The following is a 19,172-nucleotide window of genomic DNA, read 5'->3' on the forward strand; positions in this document are numbered from 1 at the left end:
CGCGGGCGCAGGCCTCGTCGACTGCCTTTATGGCCCACGTTCCCATTCAGGACATTTGTAGGGCTGCCACGTGGTCTTTGGTTCACACGTTCACCTCTCACTATGCGATAGTCTCCCAAACTAGGGATGACGCCGGGTTCGGCAAGGCGGTACTCCGTCCCGAGAACTTGTGAACTCCTACCCACCTCCAGCAGATACAGCTTGGAATCACCTACTGTGGAATACACATGAGCAATCACTCGAAGAAGAAAAGACAGTTACCTTTTCCGTAACTGGTGTTCTTCGAGATGTGTTGCTCATGTCTATTCCACATCCTGCCCTCCTTCCCCGCTGCCGGAGTTTTCTGGCAAGAAGGAACTGAAGGTGGGGGGAGCACGCAGCTCCCCTTACACCGCGCCAGGCAGGCACCACTCTAGGGGTCATGGGGGGCGCTCCCCCCCTACGGGTACTGTTAGGGGGAAAACTTCCGGCACCGGTGCACTTGGCGAGCACGCACACCTACTGTGGAATTAACATGAGCAACACATCTTGAAGAACACCAGTTACGGAAAAAGTAACTGTCTTTTGCCTAATAGTAACACATAGTAAGGGCATCAGCTATTTGCAGGCTGATTTTCCCACCCAACTTCTTTTTCATGAGAGGAGTCCCTTAATACAAAAGAAAATATAATGTCAGGCTAGACCATGTGGTTCCTGGCACTGGTACCTGGACCCGTTAAGACTCTTCCTTTTCTGTTTGGAGACTTTCATTTGAATTGTTTTCAAGACTTGAAGAGAAAATCTTGTGGTTTTGCCTTTTTGTGGGAGCCATCAGCCTAAAAACTAATTAAAGTCTTCAGCAAGTTCAAAAACCTTAACAAATGAATGAATTCTTCAGGCCAATTATTAATTAGAAAAGAGTCTGTTTTATTATTAGTGATTGATTTCTGCTGCACTGACCATATGTGCCAAAGTGTTTTATATAGTCATAAAACAAATAATAAAGAAATACAATTACACAACAGATTAGGAACAAATTCAATTCCCAAAATAGATCTCTCTAATAGAGTTTTAAAACTTCCTGAAGAGTCTGGAGCACAAGTAATCTGGAGTAAAAGTTTTCACTAAATTATAGCACGTGCAGCAAGAGTAGGACTCTGTTGCAGCTAGACAGTTTGCAGGTAATCTGTTGTCACAGAAGCTGGGTGGCTCAAAGTGACATGCTGTGGTCATTAAACCTGAGCTACAGCAATATACTATCAGTCTGAGTCCTGGCCCTGGCAGTTTTCAGAGAATATGTATTGTGTATGTTGCTTGCATTCTGCAGGGGCTCTTTTTGGAAGTTTTGCTCCGAGATCAAAATTTCTGTTTTAAAACCAATATTTTAAATTGCTTTAAAATACACAGGAGGACTTCGATTTTACTTTATAGGTGTTATCAAGATAATTACCATTAATTAAATAGGGGGAAGATGAAAAAATCATTTGTGGTATGTCTACACTGCAATGTAAGGCCAGGGCTAGTAGAACTCAAGTTAGCAGACCGTGGGTTTATTAGCGTAGGCCCTGAAGCCCTAGGTTCTTTTATAAACCCAGATTAGGAATTGTTGAACCCTGGGTCTCAACCTGGGGCTCCAGTATCTACACTGTATTGTGTGGACCCCAGTTCAACAACCCATATTTCAAACTTCCTAACACCCTCCCAAAATGTGGCCACTCTAGTGTTTTGTTCATGGTGCAGTGTGGGAAAACTTGACTGTCCACCAAACTTGACTGTCCAGAGGACAAAGAAAGTTGGCCTAAGGGATTGTGGGATAATTTTGATGGACTCCCAGAGCACGAGTCCACTAGGGCTGTGTCTACACAGCAGACCAATAGGGCTTGAACCCTGGGTCCTGGCTTGACTCAGGCTTGGACCCTCCACCCCTGGGACCCTGGGTCTGAGCCCTGGATTAGTGCAATTTGTATGTGGACGGAAAGGGGTTAGGCTTGAACCTGAATTCAAACCTTGAGCTTACATTGCAGTGTAGATGTACCCTTGGTCAAATTACACAGCTCCCTTAAAATGAGCTGCTCATAGTATTTTCAGATACTTCCAACTTTTTTAATGCAGAGCTCGGGAATATGAAGGGTCGGAGCAGTAAGGGGAAATGTGGGGGATGTTGGAGCAGTGCAGAGGGAGAGGGGTTCGGAGGATGTAGGAGGGAAGCTATGCACCTTTGCCTACCTTTTCCCCTTGGGGTTGTGCTCTGGCACAGCTATCAAGAGGCCAAAACACTCCTATACAACAATTTATTAGAGTAAGGGATCATTCAAATGCTGTGTTTTTGAAAACCCAGTTTGATGACTAGGACTTGGACAAAGAACTGGGTTTCTAAAAAAGTAGTCAGCGAATAAAGGGATTGTCCTCAAAGGGACCTTTGTTCTCTGGGAGATTAGAAGAATTTACAGAGCAGAACCTTAAGGAAGGAAAGTTAGGCACATTCCCTTCCCAGGACATGAGGACTGGAGGAAGGGAAGTAGAGCCATCTGTGCCTTCCTCCCATCTCCCACAATTCAATCCTGTGGCTACTCCACCAGGCTGCTCTTCCTTGCACTGCTCCCTGATCAGGGAAAGGAAACCAGAACTCTACTCCTTCCCCATGCTGCCTGCAGCAGTGGGGATAGGAATACCAGGCTCACCCTTACCCTGATGCTGATGCTTCTAGGAAAATAGGGGAGGTCGGAACAGTGCAGGAGAGTGTGAGGAGGAAAAAAGAGGATCAGAGCTGTGCAGTAGGAGATACAGAGTTGGGGCTTTGTCCCCCAAACCTCACCACATCCATACCCGCTATTTCTGTCCCCTGTCAAAACAAGCCCCCTTAGTGCTGAGACCAGATGGGGAGCTGGGAATTAATATGTGCAGTGCATTGCACAGGTACACGGTGCTGAGATGGGGTAGAAAGCTGAGAAAGGGCTTCCTTGGAGTATGGCACAGGCCCACAGGCTGAGAACATTTTTTTGGACCACTTCACACCTCTCTGGGCCTCCTTTCCTGCAAATGATCTGTAGAACCCCATCCCATATACCCATACTTGGGGTGGGGACTTCATATCTACACTCTCCTTCACCTTCTGACCTCCAGCTGGTACAGGTAGTCCTCAAAGCCCCATCACCTCTCCATGACCCCTCCACGCTTACAAGTAGAGAGGCAAAGAGGGTGGAATGTGTGTGTGTGAGAGAGGGAATGTTGGAAGAGTTAGAGCAGGGGTGTAGGAGTCTTGAGTAGGTGGGGGAAGTATGAGCAGTGAGGGAGAATGTGTGGGGTGCTGGAGCAGTGGAGGGAAGAGTGGGGTAGAGAGGAGGGCATCGGAGCTGTGCTGTGGGAGATATTGGGGCATTTTAGCTCTGTCCCCTAAAAATTCCCCATATCCATGCTCCCTCATGTCTGTCCCCTTCTTCAGGACATGTCCCTACTGACTCCATGCTAGTCCTTGCACTGTTCCTGCATTAGCTCCTCCAGCTGCAGGTCCCATACCAATGCCCTTCTCTCCATATGGAGGTGGGCTGAGGCAGGGAAACTAGGCTGTGCTGGAAGGGCAGAGATGGGAGACAAGATGATGCAGGAGCTAGCATACATCCAGTGCATTCTATGGCTGGGATAATCATTGCCAAGTAACCATGAGTGGAAGGGCTGGGCTGTGGTAAATGGGGATGCAGAAAAATTCAGTGCCCAGAAACACAGAGTTAAGGTTGCTCAGTGATGCCTCTTGCCGTTCAAGAATGTAGAGCAGAAGTGGGCAAACTACGGCCCGCGGGACTGTTCTGCCCAGCTCCTGAGCTCCTGTCCCAGGAGGCTAGCCCCCGGCCCCTCCCCCGCAGCCTCAGCTCACTGTGCTGCGGGCGCAATGCTCTGGGCAGTGGGGCTGCGAGCTCCTGGGGTAGTGCAGCTGCAGAGCCTGGCCTGACTCGGTGCTCTGTGCTGCGCAGTGAGCAGCTGGCTCCAGCCGGGCGGCGCGGCTGCCTGTCCTGGTGCAGCCGCACCGCCACCCACCAGTGCTCCAGGCAGCGCAGTAAGGAGACAGGGAACGGTGGAGAGGGGTTGGATAGAGGGCAGGGGGGTGGTCAGGGACCGGGGGTGTGGATAGGGGTGGGGACGGTCAGAGGGCGGGGAATAGGGAGGTTGAATGGGGGCGGGGGTTCCGGGGGCGGTCAGGGAGAAGGGGTGGTTGGATGTGGCAGGGGTCATGGGGGGGCAGTCAGGAAGGAGAAGTGGGGGTTGGATGGGGCGGTGGGGGGCAGTTAGGGGCGGGAGGTCCGGGGGCGGTCAGGGGACAGACAGCAGGGGGTGTGGATTGGGCAGGGGTCCCGGGGAGGCCGTTGGGGGGGAGAAACGGGGGGGTCAGATAGGGGGCAGGGGCTGGGCCACGCCTGGCTGTTTGGGGAGGCACAGTCTCCCCTAACCGTCCCTCCATACAATTTCTGAAACCCGATGCGGCCCTCAGGCCAAAAAGTTTGCCTGCGCCTGATGTAGAGAGTGGCTGAACTTAGACGTCTGAAAACCAGGAAATACAGGATTATATATTTGCCACTCCTGTGACACAGCCTTAACTCTCCTCTCTTTGACCAATGCCCCAACACACATACTAACATAATAACACACGTACTAATACTCTACCCTGGCAGATGCTACAAAACATTCTGGGAATGCTGCAGATGAGCATTGTAGGACAAAGTCTAACACCTTCCTTTGCTGAGGTAAAACTCGGGTTTAAGTTAGGCATAGCAAATAGGAGCTACATACACCTAGTCTATACTCAAACACTGAGCTTTCTGAGACATTGCTTTCATTTACCTCTCACTAAGCCTTGAGACCAAAGTCATGTATGCCACCAACTCCCCATTAGAAGACCCCTGTGAAGTGCTACTGAAACAAACTACAGAAGTCGGCAGATCCTTGGTGGTAAACATGCACCTCTCCTGCTAACTTGCAGTAACTAATCCCTCCACCATTCAGCACAGCTGCACCTAATGCAGTGAATACAGCTGGAGTGCATGCAGGTAAATGTCATTCAAATCTGTGATACACAACACAATAATTGGCATGTTTTCTTAGTCCTTCGTGGCTATTACATATGCCACCAACATTACTGAACTATCCTCCGTGACTATTGACAGCTCCAGGTTGCTCTGTGGGGTAGCATGAACCTTATCTTTGTAATTCCTGGTTTTCAGAGGTTTAAGTTTAGCCACTCTCCACATTCTTGAGGGACAAGGTACCACTGGGAAACCTTAACTCTGCAGTAACAAAATTTTTGGACTAAATAGCCAAATAGATACTGCGGTATCTGAGCAAAGATTCAGGCTGTGTAAAATGTAAATGCAAGAGAAAAGAGCAGCATGGATAAATCTAAAAGAGAATGCAAAGTATGAATTGGAGTATACCTTTGTACTTAAGTCTGCCAACAGTTTGGAGTGGACATTCTTAAAATTGTACGGATTCACTGCAAGTGTTAAACAAGATTGTCAGTTTCTTCTTTGAGTGATGGTCCCGGTTGTATTCCATTGAGGGTTATACACGTGCACCATGCATCCAGAGCCAAAGAATTTGAAAGTAGTAGTGTCTGTTGGTCCACACATGTGCCCTTGCTCTACCTCATGGTTTCATCTGAGGCAACAAAGAGCAAAGTGGACTGACCACGCCCTCAGTTCCTTCTTAATGCTGCATGGTCTGGGTCAGAGCTTCTACTCTCCACTCATCTCTCTGTGACGCACTTTAAAAAAAACACTTTTTAGTATTGTACATAGTTAATTTTTTGTAGTTTTAATATTAGTAGTAGTTTAAGATTTTAAGGACTTGGGGATGCCATTTTTACCATTCCCTCCACCCGCACCCCCACCATCACCTACACCCACTCCAGAACCCATATCTGGCTACTGGATTACGCTGAAGATGCTGGGGTTCAAGATATGTGCATCTGCCCATGCTCTTTCTCGGACAGCAAGGAGCACCAACACTGCATTTACTGTTTGGGAGAAGCCCACATTTCATCCTTCCCAAGCCATATCCAGAAAGACCGAGCTCTCTGGCTCCAGAAGCACCTCATAGAGGTCACCATGAGGCCACAGTCGAACCCAGGCTGGGGAACCTCCCCTGTATGCCAGCCTGAGAAATCCAGGAGCTCGCCTCCTACCACGGAGACCCAGGCCAGTACTGCCAGTACCAGTATTACGTACCCTTGCCAGAGCTTGGTCGTGAGGCACAGAAGCATGCACATAAGCATGGCAGTAAGTCTTCCTCCAGGCCTAAGAAAGACAATGCACTTTCCACAAGTTCCAGCCATGGAGAAGCGGTTCATTCCAAGGCTCACAAACAAAAGAAGTCGCACAGACTGCTGAATCCGCCAGTTCTTCTTCGAGTGGTTGCTCATGTTGATTCCATGCTAGGTGTGTGCGCGCCCATGTGCACGGCTGCCAGAGATTTTTGTGTCAGCAGTATCGATAGGGCTGGCTCTGGTGCTCCCTGGAGCTCCGCTCTCATGCACAGATATATTAGGCGCCATCGGCCCTGCACCCTCTCAATTCCTTCTTACCACCTGTGACAGTCTCTGGAATGCCTCTTCTTTGCATTTTGCAAAGTGCTTCAAGAGTTTTTGCTGTGTTTTCTGTTTAGATAGTTGTTATATAGTGTTTTAAGTAGTTATTACATTAGTTTAGTTTAGTTAGTGGTCCCCTCAGGGACTTGTCCCTGGGACGGGGCATGCTCCAGTCCTCTGGTTTCAAGCTGTGCAGTTTGCCACAAACACATGTCAATCAGCGATCCGCACACTAGCAGCAAACAGCATGAACGTGGCCGATCTCCATCCCAGGAAAAGTCCAGGAAAGTTGCAATGGGCACAGGACCCGTGATGAGCCACCCATCTGCACCGGGACTGCAGGGTGCAGCCTCTCTGGCCAGGGCTCCAAGTCCAATACGAGAGCCTCCTCCTACTCCCGGGAGTTGTAAGGGCCCCAGAAACCTCATGCTGCCATCGATTTCAGAGGCTTTTCAAATGGCCAAAGACTTAAAGGCCCTACCAGTACCGCCCTCACCATGAGAGACAGAACCATAAAAGGCCCCTCCCCCTAAGGGCAAGCCACAGATGGGGCCTCCCCAGTGGCTAATTCGGGGTCGTCACTCACCAGAGCCTCACCAGTCTTCGAGCCCGGTCTCTGGTTCCACACCCGCGGTCATCAGTGTGGAGTTCATGGTCTCCGGTAGCACATTCCGGTCTCCTGCTCCAAGGGATAGATGCAGTACCCCCCGAAGCCAGTCATGGTCATCACAGTACCGAGGGACCTCTTCATGACACTGTTCGGCATCACAGCACCGAGCCCCGGCAACCTGCTCCCAATCCCCACCGCCTCTGCCCCTATCCCGGCACACCTCACTGGTGACTAGACTCTGGTCACTGCGACAGCAACAAGACTCGGCTCCTCGGCACCAATGTCCAGTTTTGGGCCCCACACTACAAGAAGGATGTGGAAAAATTGGAAAGAGTCCAGCGGAGGGCAACAAAAATTATTAGGGGGCTGGAGTAAATGACTTATGAGGAGAGGCTGAGGGAACTGGGATTATTTAGTCTGCGGAAGAGTAGAATGAGGGGGGATTTGATAGCTGCTTTCAACTACCTGAAAGGGGGTTCCAAAGAGGATGGATCTAGACTGTTCTCAGTGGTACCAAATGACAGAACAAGGAGTAATGGTCTCAAGTTGTAGTGGGGGAGGTTTACGTTGGATATTAGGAAAAACTTTTTCACTGGGAGGGTGGTGAAGCACTGGAATGGGCTACCTAGGGAGGTGGTGGAATCTCCTTCCTTAGAGGTTTTTAAGGTCAGGCTTGACAAAGCCCTGGCTGGGATGATTTAGTTGGGGATTGGTCCTGCTTTGAGCAGGGGGTTGGTCTAGATGACCTCAGGAGATCCCTTCCAACCCCGATATTCTATGATTCTATGAATCTCGCTCCCCTCGATGCCATAGCTGAGAGCAGGAGGCACCGGCGCACCATTGGTCCCAGAGGGAGTACTCCTCGGACTCGGAAGGGGATTTCAAGGTCCAGCCTGGGGACACCGTTCCGCCCCGGTGCCAGGCTGTCGTACCGGCCCGCTGGCGGGCGTCTGGCTGCAGGGTCTATGGCCTATGAATTGGCCTTATTGTAACCCTTGGCGATAAAGACACTCCAGACCTTTTAGGAACCTGACTGTCATGCCATGGGAGAAGACTGATCTACCTTGAACAGGAGAGTGGAAGGCTGAGATGGCTGCCAGGTGGACTTTAATTGATGAGAGGGCCAAACAGTATCCTCGCCCTAGAGATGGACTCTCTTCTTCAAATGGTAGCAGTAGAACCCATTCCAATTACTTACCAGGCCATAGGATTCTATTTCACATATTTCCTTGTACGCAAGATGAAAGGTGGATGGAGACCAATCTTGAACCAGTGTCATCGTCTCAATTGGTTCATTCACAAGCCCAAGTTTTGTATGGTCACCATCTTCCCCAGACTCATCAGCCCTCTACAAAGGCATTTTGATGAATTGCTCGAGAGCTGTCAACCAGTTGTTTTTGTACCACCTTCACCCCCGTTTGGCGGTCACCTAGCCCATTTCCTTCCATGATGGCAGACTTAACAGATTGATTCTGGACATTATTTCTACTGGCTTATACCATCAAGTTCCAGTCAACCCCACCTCTCAAACTCCCTTCCCTTTTCAGGGACCCCTCATGAGAGCATTCTCAAAACAGGGAAAAAACTCCTTGATCCAGCTAGGAGCCATAGAGCCTATACCTTTCAAATACTGTGGAAAGAATTTTTTCTCCAGGTACTTCCTGTTTCTAAAGAAGATGGGGTTGGAGGCCAATCCTGGACTTCAGACAGTTGAACATCTTCATCCATAATATAAGATTCAGGAAGGTTATGTTGGCTGCCATAATCTCATTGCTGAATGAACATGACTGGTTTGCCGCTGTCAGGCTAATGTTTCCACTCCAATATTCACCCAAACCTCAGGATATTTCTGCACTTTATGATGGGCATGTCCCACTTACAGTTCAAAGTATTTACTTCCCTTTGGGCTATCAGATGCACCAAGGATATTAACGAAATCCATAGAAGTGATAGGAACCCACTTATCTATTACATATTTCCCTACCTAGTTGACTGGCTTCTCAAGGATCAGTCCTACCAAGAAGTACAGATGGCAGTGACCTGAACTTGTGCCAGTCCTTGGAATTTCAAATAAATCCAGGAAAGTCCACTTTAACACCTACATGGACTATAGAATGTATTGGAGCAGCCCTGGATTCAATCATGACCAAAATATACTGATCACAGGACAGGTTTCTACCTTTGAGGGCAGGTGGCAATGTGCATTATGTGACCCCATTCACCAGGTGGCACCTGCCAAGTCTTCAGACTTGGTTAAAATCAGCCTATATTTCGAATAAGGACTCCTTCGAAAAGAAGGTCTCCCCACTTCCAGTTCGAGCCTGTCTCACCTAGTGGGAAAAGAGGAACAACATGTGTAGGGATCCCTTTTGCTCACTCTCCTTCCACAATGACACTCATTCCTGATGCATTTCTCCTGACTTGGGGAGTACACCTGGATGACCACATAGCCCAAGGCTCATGGACCCCACAAGAGTCCACATTTCACATTAACCTGCTATAGCTACGTTTGTCTGCGAGGTTTGTCCTATCCATCAGCTGTTCCACTGGAGTACATATCAGGTCAGACAGCATGTCCACTGTTTATTATATAAACAAGCAAGGTGGAGCAAGGTCCACACCACTATCCACGGAAGTGGTACAGCTATGAAACTGATGCACCCAGCTCAGCATCACTCTCTCCACAGTACATCTTCTAGGAGTTACGAATTCCCTGGCAGATAGGCTCAGCCTCTTTGACGCCCAAGACAAGAAATGCCAAGTTTATTGCTTTTGCAACAGCCACAGTCTGGACTCCACACAGGTTGCCTTCCTATTCCCATGGTCAGAACCATTAATGTATACCTTCCCTCCCATTCCCCTCAGACCATGTGTTCTCCAGAAAATATAGAGTGATGGTAATTCTAATAGCACCATGGTAGCTGGTGGCCCCATCTGTTTTGGTTTACTGCAGTGACCCTGCAGATGACCACCTACAGATGCATTCACCTGCAATCGTTTACCACATTACTCTCTCAAAATTGGGGGCAACACCAACCATCCCATCTCACCTTTCTTCCAGCTCACAGCCTGAGTTTTGGTAGGGCAACAGGCTCAGAGTGAACTTGCTCAAAAGAGGTGCAATCCATCTTGCTTAATAGTATTCTTTCTGTGTTTACTGCTTTGCAGTTGCATGGGCAGAAGGCAGCAGGACAAGGAAGATTACTTACATTATAGTAACTGGAGTTCTTTAAGATGTGTACGCCCTTTGAGTATTCACTGTGGGTGAATATATATATATATATTCTGTCTGAATAGGCTCAGGTGCATTTAATTATCACCCCGCTAATAGTGCCTCCTTGATCTGCATCTGAACTCTGGCTGAGAATTAACCCTCAAAACTCTTAGCAGTTCTCTGGTTTTCCAGAGTTTCCATCCAGGAATGCTAATGGAGTGGAATGCAGGATACATCCTATGGATCCCAATAGATCTGTGCACCCCACCTTATCCAGTAAATAAAGCATTGTGATAATCCAGCCAAGAAAGAGAATCAGGCATGCATTCAATGTTAGGAGTCAGAAAAAATCATTAAGTTAGGAATGAGCCCTGCATGCCATGATAATAATGAAAAGCAAGAATAAAATGGAGTCAAGCCAGCCCTTTTCCACAGGTTTTCCATACTATCAACTCTGGAGTAATGGAAGATTGTTTACATTATTTTGTGGCACTGTTTCCTTAATAATCCAATGTTATCACTGTTCCCTACATCTTCTTTTGCAATCTCTTGCAGAGTCCTTACGACCGAGTGCCACTAGTTTGAACAGATTTTCTGCACTGCAGCTCCCAGTGTCGTCTGTGTCTTCTTCTGTATCTTCAGAGTTAGACTCTCGGAGGGCCTTAACTAGGTAAGATTCAGTCAGCCAGTAGTATTTGTCATTCCAATATTTATGCATCCTAACATTTATTTGCTACTTTTATTGCCACCGCACATAGAGAAAAGGTGGTCATTGAGCTGTCTCTCAGTGATGCCCAGGTCTTTTTTCCTGAGTGGTTACAATTAATTTAGAACCATCTATATGTATCATTTGTTCCAAAGGTCACACTTTATGTTAAGGGTGCATTTATAAATACAGGGAAAGCTGTGTTCTCCAGCATTTTACAAACTGGAAAGCTCTATAAACCAGCATTTCGAGACGCGGTGCGGGGCACGGGCTCTGGGAGGGAGTTTTGGTGTGGGAGGGGACTCGGGGTTGGGGTGTAGGAGGGGTTTTGGGGTGCCGGATCCTGGTGGCACTCACCTTGGGCGGCTCCCCGCAAGCAGCGACATGTCTGGAGAGGCGTGGCCAAGCAGCACTGCATGCTACTTCCGCCCACAGGCACCGCCCCCGCAGCTCCCATTGGCCGCAGTCAGTGCTCCTAGGCGGAGGAATGGCCACAGGGGCTCCGTGCGCTGCCCCTGCCCGAGCACTGGTTCTGCAGCTCCCATTGGCCGGGGACTGTGGCCAATGGGAGCTGAGGGGGTGGTGCCGGCGTGCAGAGGCAGCGTGCAGAGCCACCTGGCCACGCCTCCGCCTAGGAGCATTGATCTTGGCCAATCAGAGCTGCGGGGGTGGTGCCTGCAGGCAGAGGCAGCACGCAGAGCTGCCTGGCCGTGCCTCTCCAGACATGTCGCCACTTGTGGGGAGCCGCCCGAGGTGAGTGCTGCCCAGATCCGGCACCCTGAAACCCCTCCCACATCCCAACCCCCAGCCCTGAGCCCCCTCCTGTACTCGAACTTCCTCCCTCTTAGTTAACCAGAATTTTTGACTTACTGGCATCCCTCATCCCCCAATATGCCGGTTAACAAAGCTTTTACAATAGTTTATGAAGGGTTAATAGATTATTAAGATAGGTTTTTTAAATGGTTAATTTTTGTAGAAGGTTATAGAGTCCAGCACGTCTGTAGGTTGCTTACGTATAACACTTTCTACCATTATGTTTATAACTAGCTATAAAACATACTACTCATATCTGTAACGTGCATATAGCATTTATTAATTATTTATTAACTTATTATAAACTGTTTACCTTAATGTACCCTTAATGTAAAGTTGACCAGTTATTCATTCCAATGTGCGTAACTTCACATTTGTCAACAATGAATTTCATCTGCCATCAGGCTGTCCATTCACCTAAGTCCCTCTGAAGTTCCCCACAGTCTTCTCTAATCTTGACTGTCGTAAATAATTTTGTCTGATCTGGGATTTTTCCACATCAATATAATCTTCCTTTTTCCAAATAATTAATAAAAATGTTAACATAATTCTTAGGACTTCTCCGTGAGAAATCCCAGTGTTAGCATTTTGCTATTTTGAAATTATATTTCAATATATGTATAGGTAAAGAATATACCAGTCAGCCAACTTCACAGTGAAATGGTGCCATTACTTTAACATTAAAGTTCCCTTTATTTTAAACCTACAGAGGTGAGGTATATCCTCGGGGTGTTTTGTTTCAGATGTGCACTATGACACACATGCTCTCCCTCTCCCTCCCCTGTGTGCATGTATGTATGTATGCATTCATCACTTGGATCAAGCATCTGAGGGCCACACCACAGTTTTAAAGGTGAGGGGATCCACAGGCTGCATTTTGACCACAGTCTGTACAGTTGAACTGTATTAAAAATATCTTTCTGTAACCAATAGACTGTATAAGAGACAACTACCCAGCAGTTTTTATAATGTTATGGGAAATGTGTCCAGTGTTAATTTTTAGCAGTAAGAGGATAAGAGCCTTCCATGTGAATGTTTTTTCACTTTCTAGTCGTGGGAGCACAGGCAGAGAGAAGAATGACAAACCACTTCCATCTTCAGTCACCCGTCCAAACACCTTCCTGCGGGGTAGCAGCAATAAAGAGCTGCTGCTAGACAATCAGGCACAAGAAGAACAACGGCGAGAGATGCTAGAGACAGTGAAACAGCTAACAGGTGGCATGGATATGGAGAGAAACATCACAGAGACAGACAGGAACAAAGCCAAGGAAATAGGTGAGAGACTCCTCCATGAGTGCTGGGTAAGCACTTCTGGAGCTCATTAATACAGGGGAATGTGCAGAAATGTTTAAGGGAGAATTTATCAATATAAGTGACGGTTCTCTGTGTGTCATTGTGGATTTTTTCCCCACAGTAACTCACAGTAGAGTTTTTGTAGCTGAACCCCCTTTTCCAAAGGTTTATAACTCAGCTGATTTACACATTTCTCTTCTTATTGTCATCTTTGCTCACCAACAGCCTTTTGGTTTCACATGAAGAAGAAACTGTATTTTTACTTAAGTGCTTGCTTATGTCCATTCCATGTAGGTGTGTGCCTGCACCATTGCCGGAGATTTTTCCCTTAGTGGTATCCCTTAGGCCAACTCTGGCGCCCTCTGGAGCCACACGCTTATGCACCAGTGTAAGGGGCACTGCCGTCCCCACACTCTCTCAGTTCCTTCTTACTGCCCATGACATTTCTTGGAATGACCCTTCTTGTTGCAGCAAGGCTTCTTCCCAGTGGTTTTTGGACTCCTTCTTGGTTCATAGTTATCATAGTTATATAGTTTTGTGTATATAGTTTTTACAAGTAGTGGTAGTGTATATAGTTAGTTCCTATCGTTGAAAGACAACTTTGCCCCAAGGGCCCGGCATGCTTCAAGCCTTGTGCCGCCTGTGGTAAACCTATGTCCGTAAGTGACTCTCACTCCAGCTGCTTGAAGTGCTTGGGGAAAACCCACATGAGGAACAAGTGCCAGATCTGTTGGGACTTCAGACCCCTCACTAAAAAGGACAGAGACATCAGGCTGAAGACTCTCATCGAAGCTGTCCTCAGACCAGTCTCAGAACCAAGCCGCTCCGATTCAGCGCTGCATACTTGGGTGTCGGTGCGAAGCGCTCCCCCGTCACTGAGCTCTTCCCAGCACCGTTCACCAATTCTCTGGTACCAAGGAAGAAGCACAAGAAGCAGAACACCAACAGAGGGCGCTCACTGGTGCAGAAGAGAGATAAGCGAGGGGAAGAAAGCATAGTGAGACCCGTGCTGGGCCACTCTTCTGCTTCTGGGCTCATGTTGGCACCATCGACTCCGCCCAGGGCTTTGAGTCCTGTGCAGGACCCTCTGCCGACACCAGAAAGCCACCATGGTGCCAGTGGTCTGACAATGTCATTGAGCCCAGAGGCTTTCCAGCTGGCTACGGACCTGCCAGTCCTGCCAACCCCAATGGAATGCCTGTCAGCTCCAGCATCTGGAAGCAGGAGGGAACAAGGAGCGTCAGGCGCCTTCCCGGCTCCAGGCCTCTCAGCTCCTTCTAGGGGCAAACCTTCCCTGATCCCAGCTTCCCGATCCCTCCCCCCCGCCCAGTGTCCCTGGTGGTATCTGCAACAAACAAAAAGGACAGGCAGGGTCAGTCGAGTGCTACCCTGAAACAAAAAGCTGCTAAGAGACTAGACCTGTTTGGAAGAAACGTTTATTAGACAGGTAGCCTTAACTACATACAGTAACTCCTGACTTAACGTTGTCCCGGTTAAGGTTGTTTCATTGTTACGTTGCTGATCTATTAGTGAACAAGCTCGTTTAAAGTTGCGCAGTGCTCCCTTATAACATCGTTTGGCAGTTGCCTGCTTTGTCTACTCCTTGCAGGATTCTCTGGAAGAACAGCCCCTCCTTGTGGGGATTAGAACCAGGAGGAGCCGGCAGCCCCCCCCCCCCCATCAGCTCCCCTAAATTCCCTATAAGGTGTGTGGCTCAGCAGCTGCCCAGCAGCAGTTCAGGTGGCCCTCCTCCCACTGCCATGCTGCTCCTGCCCTGCCCTCTGTCTTGGAGCTGCTCCCAGGAGCTTCCTGCTTGCTGGGGGAGAGGGGTGCTAATATCAGGATGTCCCCCCTGCTCCTGCCCCCCGCTCCGTATTCCCTCTCCACAAAGTGAAGGAGGGGGACAGGGCTCAGGGACAGAAAGGAGGGAGCTTGCTGGAAGCTGTTGTTTTCTGTCTGAACAGGCTGATCAGCTTAAAAGGGCAATGTACTTGAAGTGGGGTCAGCGTACTTAAAGGGGCAATGCACGTCTCTCTCTCACACTCATGCACTCACCCCCCAGCACTTTGGAAAGTCAGCACCTTTGCACCCGTGCATGTGCTGTCAGGAGGAGGGAGTGGTGCGCTCCAGCTAGATAGTGTGGGCTCATCATCATGTTCAGTTTTTGCAGGGAAGTGTTTGCAGCTACTGCCCTGCATCTATTGTGTTTCCGCCTTCTTGCCTCAGTCATAGATCATAGAATATCAGGGTTGGAAGGGAAGTCCAACCCCCTGCTCAAAGCAGGACCAATCCCCAGACAGATTTTTGCCCTTGACCCCTAAATGGCCCCCTCCAGGATTGAACTCACAACCCTGGGTTTAGTAGGCCAATGCTCAAACCACTGAGCTATCCCTCCCCTATGCTGCCCTCTAGAGTGTGAGGCTGCATTAACAGCGTTTTAACCCTTGAGGGCTCAGCCGAGTGCTAGTTCATCATTTAGCAGCAAGGCATTCCCTGGGAAATATTCCACCCTCTTACTCCACCACCTCAACCAAGCTTCACAATCATTCATTGCTGTGTACAATATTAAACTGTTTGTTTAAAATTGTTTAAAACTTGTATTGTATATGTATAAAATGTCTTTTGTCTGGCAAAAAAAAAATTTCCCCAGAATCTAACCTCTTCTCTTCCCCCCTCCCCCCCCCTTTACATTAATCCTTATGGGAAAATTGGATTTGCTTAACATTGTTTCGCATAAAGTCACATTTTTCAGGAACATAACTACAACATTAAGTGAAGAGTTACTGTATCTCCAACCAGTAAGCTTTGCTGGGGAGATATGATTTTAATCCGTGGGACCCCCTGACTAAATTCAATGACTCCCTGCCTCAAGAGTCAAAGCAAGAGCTCAAAGCCCTCTTGGAAGAGGTTAAGAATGTAGCCAGGACCTCTCTCCTGGCGACTCTGAACACTGCCGACTCGCCAGCCAGGACAATGGCCTCCAAGGTCACCACGAGGCACTGTTCTTGGTTCCAATTCTCTAGCCTTCCTCACAAGGTCCAACAATCCATCCAGGAACTCCTCTTTTAAGACTCCTCTCTTTTCTCAGTGCAGACGGACATAAGACTGCATGGCCTGAAGGACTCGAGGGCCACTGTGTGCTCCTTAGGCCTCTGCTCGTCAGCTTCCAGGAAGCACTTCAGGCCCCAGTAGCCTCCTCAGTTCTTAGGGCCTCCAAGACAGAAGCCCTACAAAAGAAAAGGGAGAGGTTATAAATGGCGCCAACCACTTCCGTCTACGTCAGCCTTCAAGTCGGGATCTCAGAGATACTCTGGCAGGCCCATGCAGGCCTTTTGAAGGTGCACCTGAGGGTGCTGTATCAGTCACCATTTCAGATTCACCTCCCTTTTTATTTTTGGACCATCTGTTACCCTTCAGCCCGGCATGGTCATTCATAACATCAGACCATTGGGTCCTGAGCACTTCCCTTCCACCCCCATCCCCTCCCTCCTCAGGGAACCTTTTCACAAGCAAATCCTTGTCTAGGAGGTGCAATCCCTCCTACGTATGTGGGCCATGGAGGAAGTTCCTCAAGACTTGAGAGGGAAGGGGTTTTACTCCTGGTATTTCCTAATCCCAAAGGACAAAGGGGACCCTGCCCATCTTGGACCTGCATCGCCTCAACAGATATCTCAATAAACTAAGGTTTTCCATGGTCTCCCTGGCCTCCATCATTCCCTCCCTGGATCCAGGAGACTGATACACTGCCCAGGTCTTAAAGGACACATACTTTCACAGTTCTATCTTCCGTGGCCACATAAGATTTCTCAGGTTAGTAGTGGGTCAAAACAACTACCAATTGACTGCCCTCCCCTTTGGCCTATCGGAAGCCCCACCTTCAGAGCTCTGGGCCTGCTGATAAATGAGCAGAAGTCAACTCCTGTCCTGGTTCAGAGAATAGAATTTATTGGGACAGTGCTCAACTCTACCCAATTCCAGACCATGTCAGACCTGATATCCAAGGTCATGGCCCACCCAATCAGGACAGCTTGGATGTGCCTCAAGCTTCTGGGTCACATGGTGGCTTGTACTTATGTGGTTCAGCATGCAAGGCTGTGCCTCAGGCCCCTCCAGATGTGGCTAGCATCAGTTTACTCCCTGAGCAGACACCACTTGGACTCAGTGCTCATGGTCCCTCCCTGGTCCTTGCCTCCCTAAACTGGTGGAAAGACCCAAGATCAGTGATGATGAGGGTGCCCTTTGTTACCCCTAACCTTAATCTCAGACATGTCGGACCTAGGGTGGGGTGCCCACCTTAACAATGTCAGGAGTCAGGGCCTCTGGTCCCAAGAAGAATTCTCCCTGTACATAAACATCAGGTTGCTCAGGGAGGTATGCTTAACATGCCAAGTGTTCCTCCCACAGATCTCAGGTGATGTGGTGCAAGTCCTGACAGACAGTATTGCAGCCATATTTTATATCAACAAGCAGGGCGGGGCTTGATCTTTGGCCTTGGGTCAAGAGGCCATCTGTCTGTGGGACTTCTGCGCGAAGCACTCCATCTCGAGACATCACATCTGCCAAGATCCAGGAATATATTGACGGAGCACCTCAGCAGATCCTTCTCCTCCCACCACGAGTGGTCCTTCACCCACAGATTACCAGATTCATCTTCCAAAGATGGGGGCCTCCCCAGGTGGACCTGTTCACCACCAGGCAGAAAAGGAAATGCCATCAGTTTTGTTTACTGTGCAGACACAACCCAGGCTCCCTTTCCAACACCTTCCTACCCTTGTGGATAAACCACCTCCTGTACACCTTTCCCCCAATCCTCTTGGTTCACAAGGTCCTCCTAAAAATCAAACAAGACAAGGCAAGAGTTATTCTGATAGCACCATCATGGCTGCACCAGCATTGGTTCGGCATGCTCCTGGATCTCTCGGTGGCAGCTCCACTCTTGCTCCCACTCTGTCTGGACCTGGTTTCAGAAGACCACGGCCAGTTACTTCACCCAAACGTCACCTCACTGCATGAATGCTGCATGGCTGAACCCTAAAGAACAGGCCTGCTTGGAACAGGTTCAGCAGATCTTGCTCGGCAGTAGAAAGCCTTCCACCAGGCTTGCCTACTTGGCCAAGTGGAAGTGTTTCTTTTGTTGCTTCTGAATGTGCTCTCACTCCATCTCAATCTTCCCTTCAGTCTATCTTGGACTACTTGCTCCACCTAAAACAGCCGGCCTGGCCCTCTCATCTATTAAAGTGCATTTGGTAGCCATATCAGTCTTCCACACTCCAGTGAACAGCAGGTCAGTGTTCTCCAATGAGGTGACGGTCCGGTTTCTCAAGGGGCTGGGAAGACTCTGCCCTCAGATACATGAGCTGACCTCCCCAATGGGACTTAAACCTGGTTCTGTTGAAGCTCATGGGTCCCCCCTTCAAGCCGTTAGCATCATGCTCCCTGACATTTCTCTCCTGGAAGGTGACCTTCCTGGTGGCAATCACCTCGTCCAGAAGGGTCTCTGAGATCAAAGCCCTTATTTCAGTCCCACCTTACGCAGTGTTTTTCTGCAAGGACAAGGTCCAACTGCACCCCCATCAGGCCTTCCTACCAAAGGTGGTGTCACAATTCCATAACAACCAGGTCATTTTCCTAACAGTCTTCTTCCTGAAACCTCACAAAAACTCTGAGGAACGACAGCTTCATTGTTAGACGTTAGGCTGGCCCTCGCCTTTTATACTGAGAGGACTAAACCCACAAATTCACGCAACTCTTCATCAACCCAAAGGATCTCGTCCTGGATAACTGCCTGTATTCGAGCTTTCTATGAGCAGGCAAATATCCCGTCTCCGGCCATCTTAGCCGCTCATTCTACAAGAGCCCAGGCTTCGTCAGCAGCATTCCTCGCACAGGTCCCAATCCAGAACATCTGTAGAGCCGCAACCTGGCCGCCGGTGCATACCTTCATGTCTCACTACACCATCACCCAAGAGGCCTGAGATTATAC

General features: G+C 48.9%; 1 protein-coding gene across 1 annotated transcript in view; it reads left to right on the plus strand.

Moving 5' to 3' along the window:
• The window catches only part of EIF4G3 (eukaryotic translation initiation factor 4 gamma 3), a 399,442-nt gene that overhangs the window by 342,286 nt on the left and 37,984 nt on the right, over positions 1-19,172 (plus strand). The window contains exons 27-28 of the mRNA XM_026659916.2: positions 10,933-11,047; positions 12,948-13,171. Of these exons, the coding sequence (XP_026515701.1) occupies positions 10,933-11,047; positions 12,948-13,171 (339 nt within the window). The remainder of the gene's footprint in view (positions 1-10,932; positions 11,048-12,947; positions 13,172-19,172) is intronic.

The sequence above is a fragment of the Terrapene carolina genome, unplaced genomic scaffold (assembly GCF_002925995.2).
Source record: "Terrapene carolina triunguis isolate 2854851 unplaced genomic scaffold, T_m_triunguis-2.0 Scaffold714, whole genome shotgun sequence".
NCBI lineage: Eukaryota > Metazoa > Chordata > Testudines > Emydidae > Terrapene > Terrapene triunguis.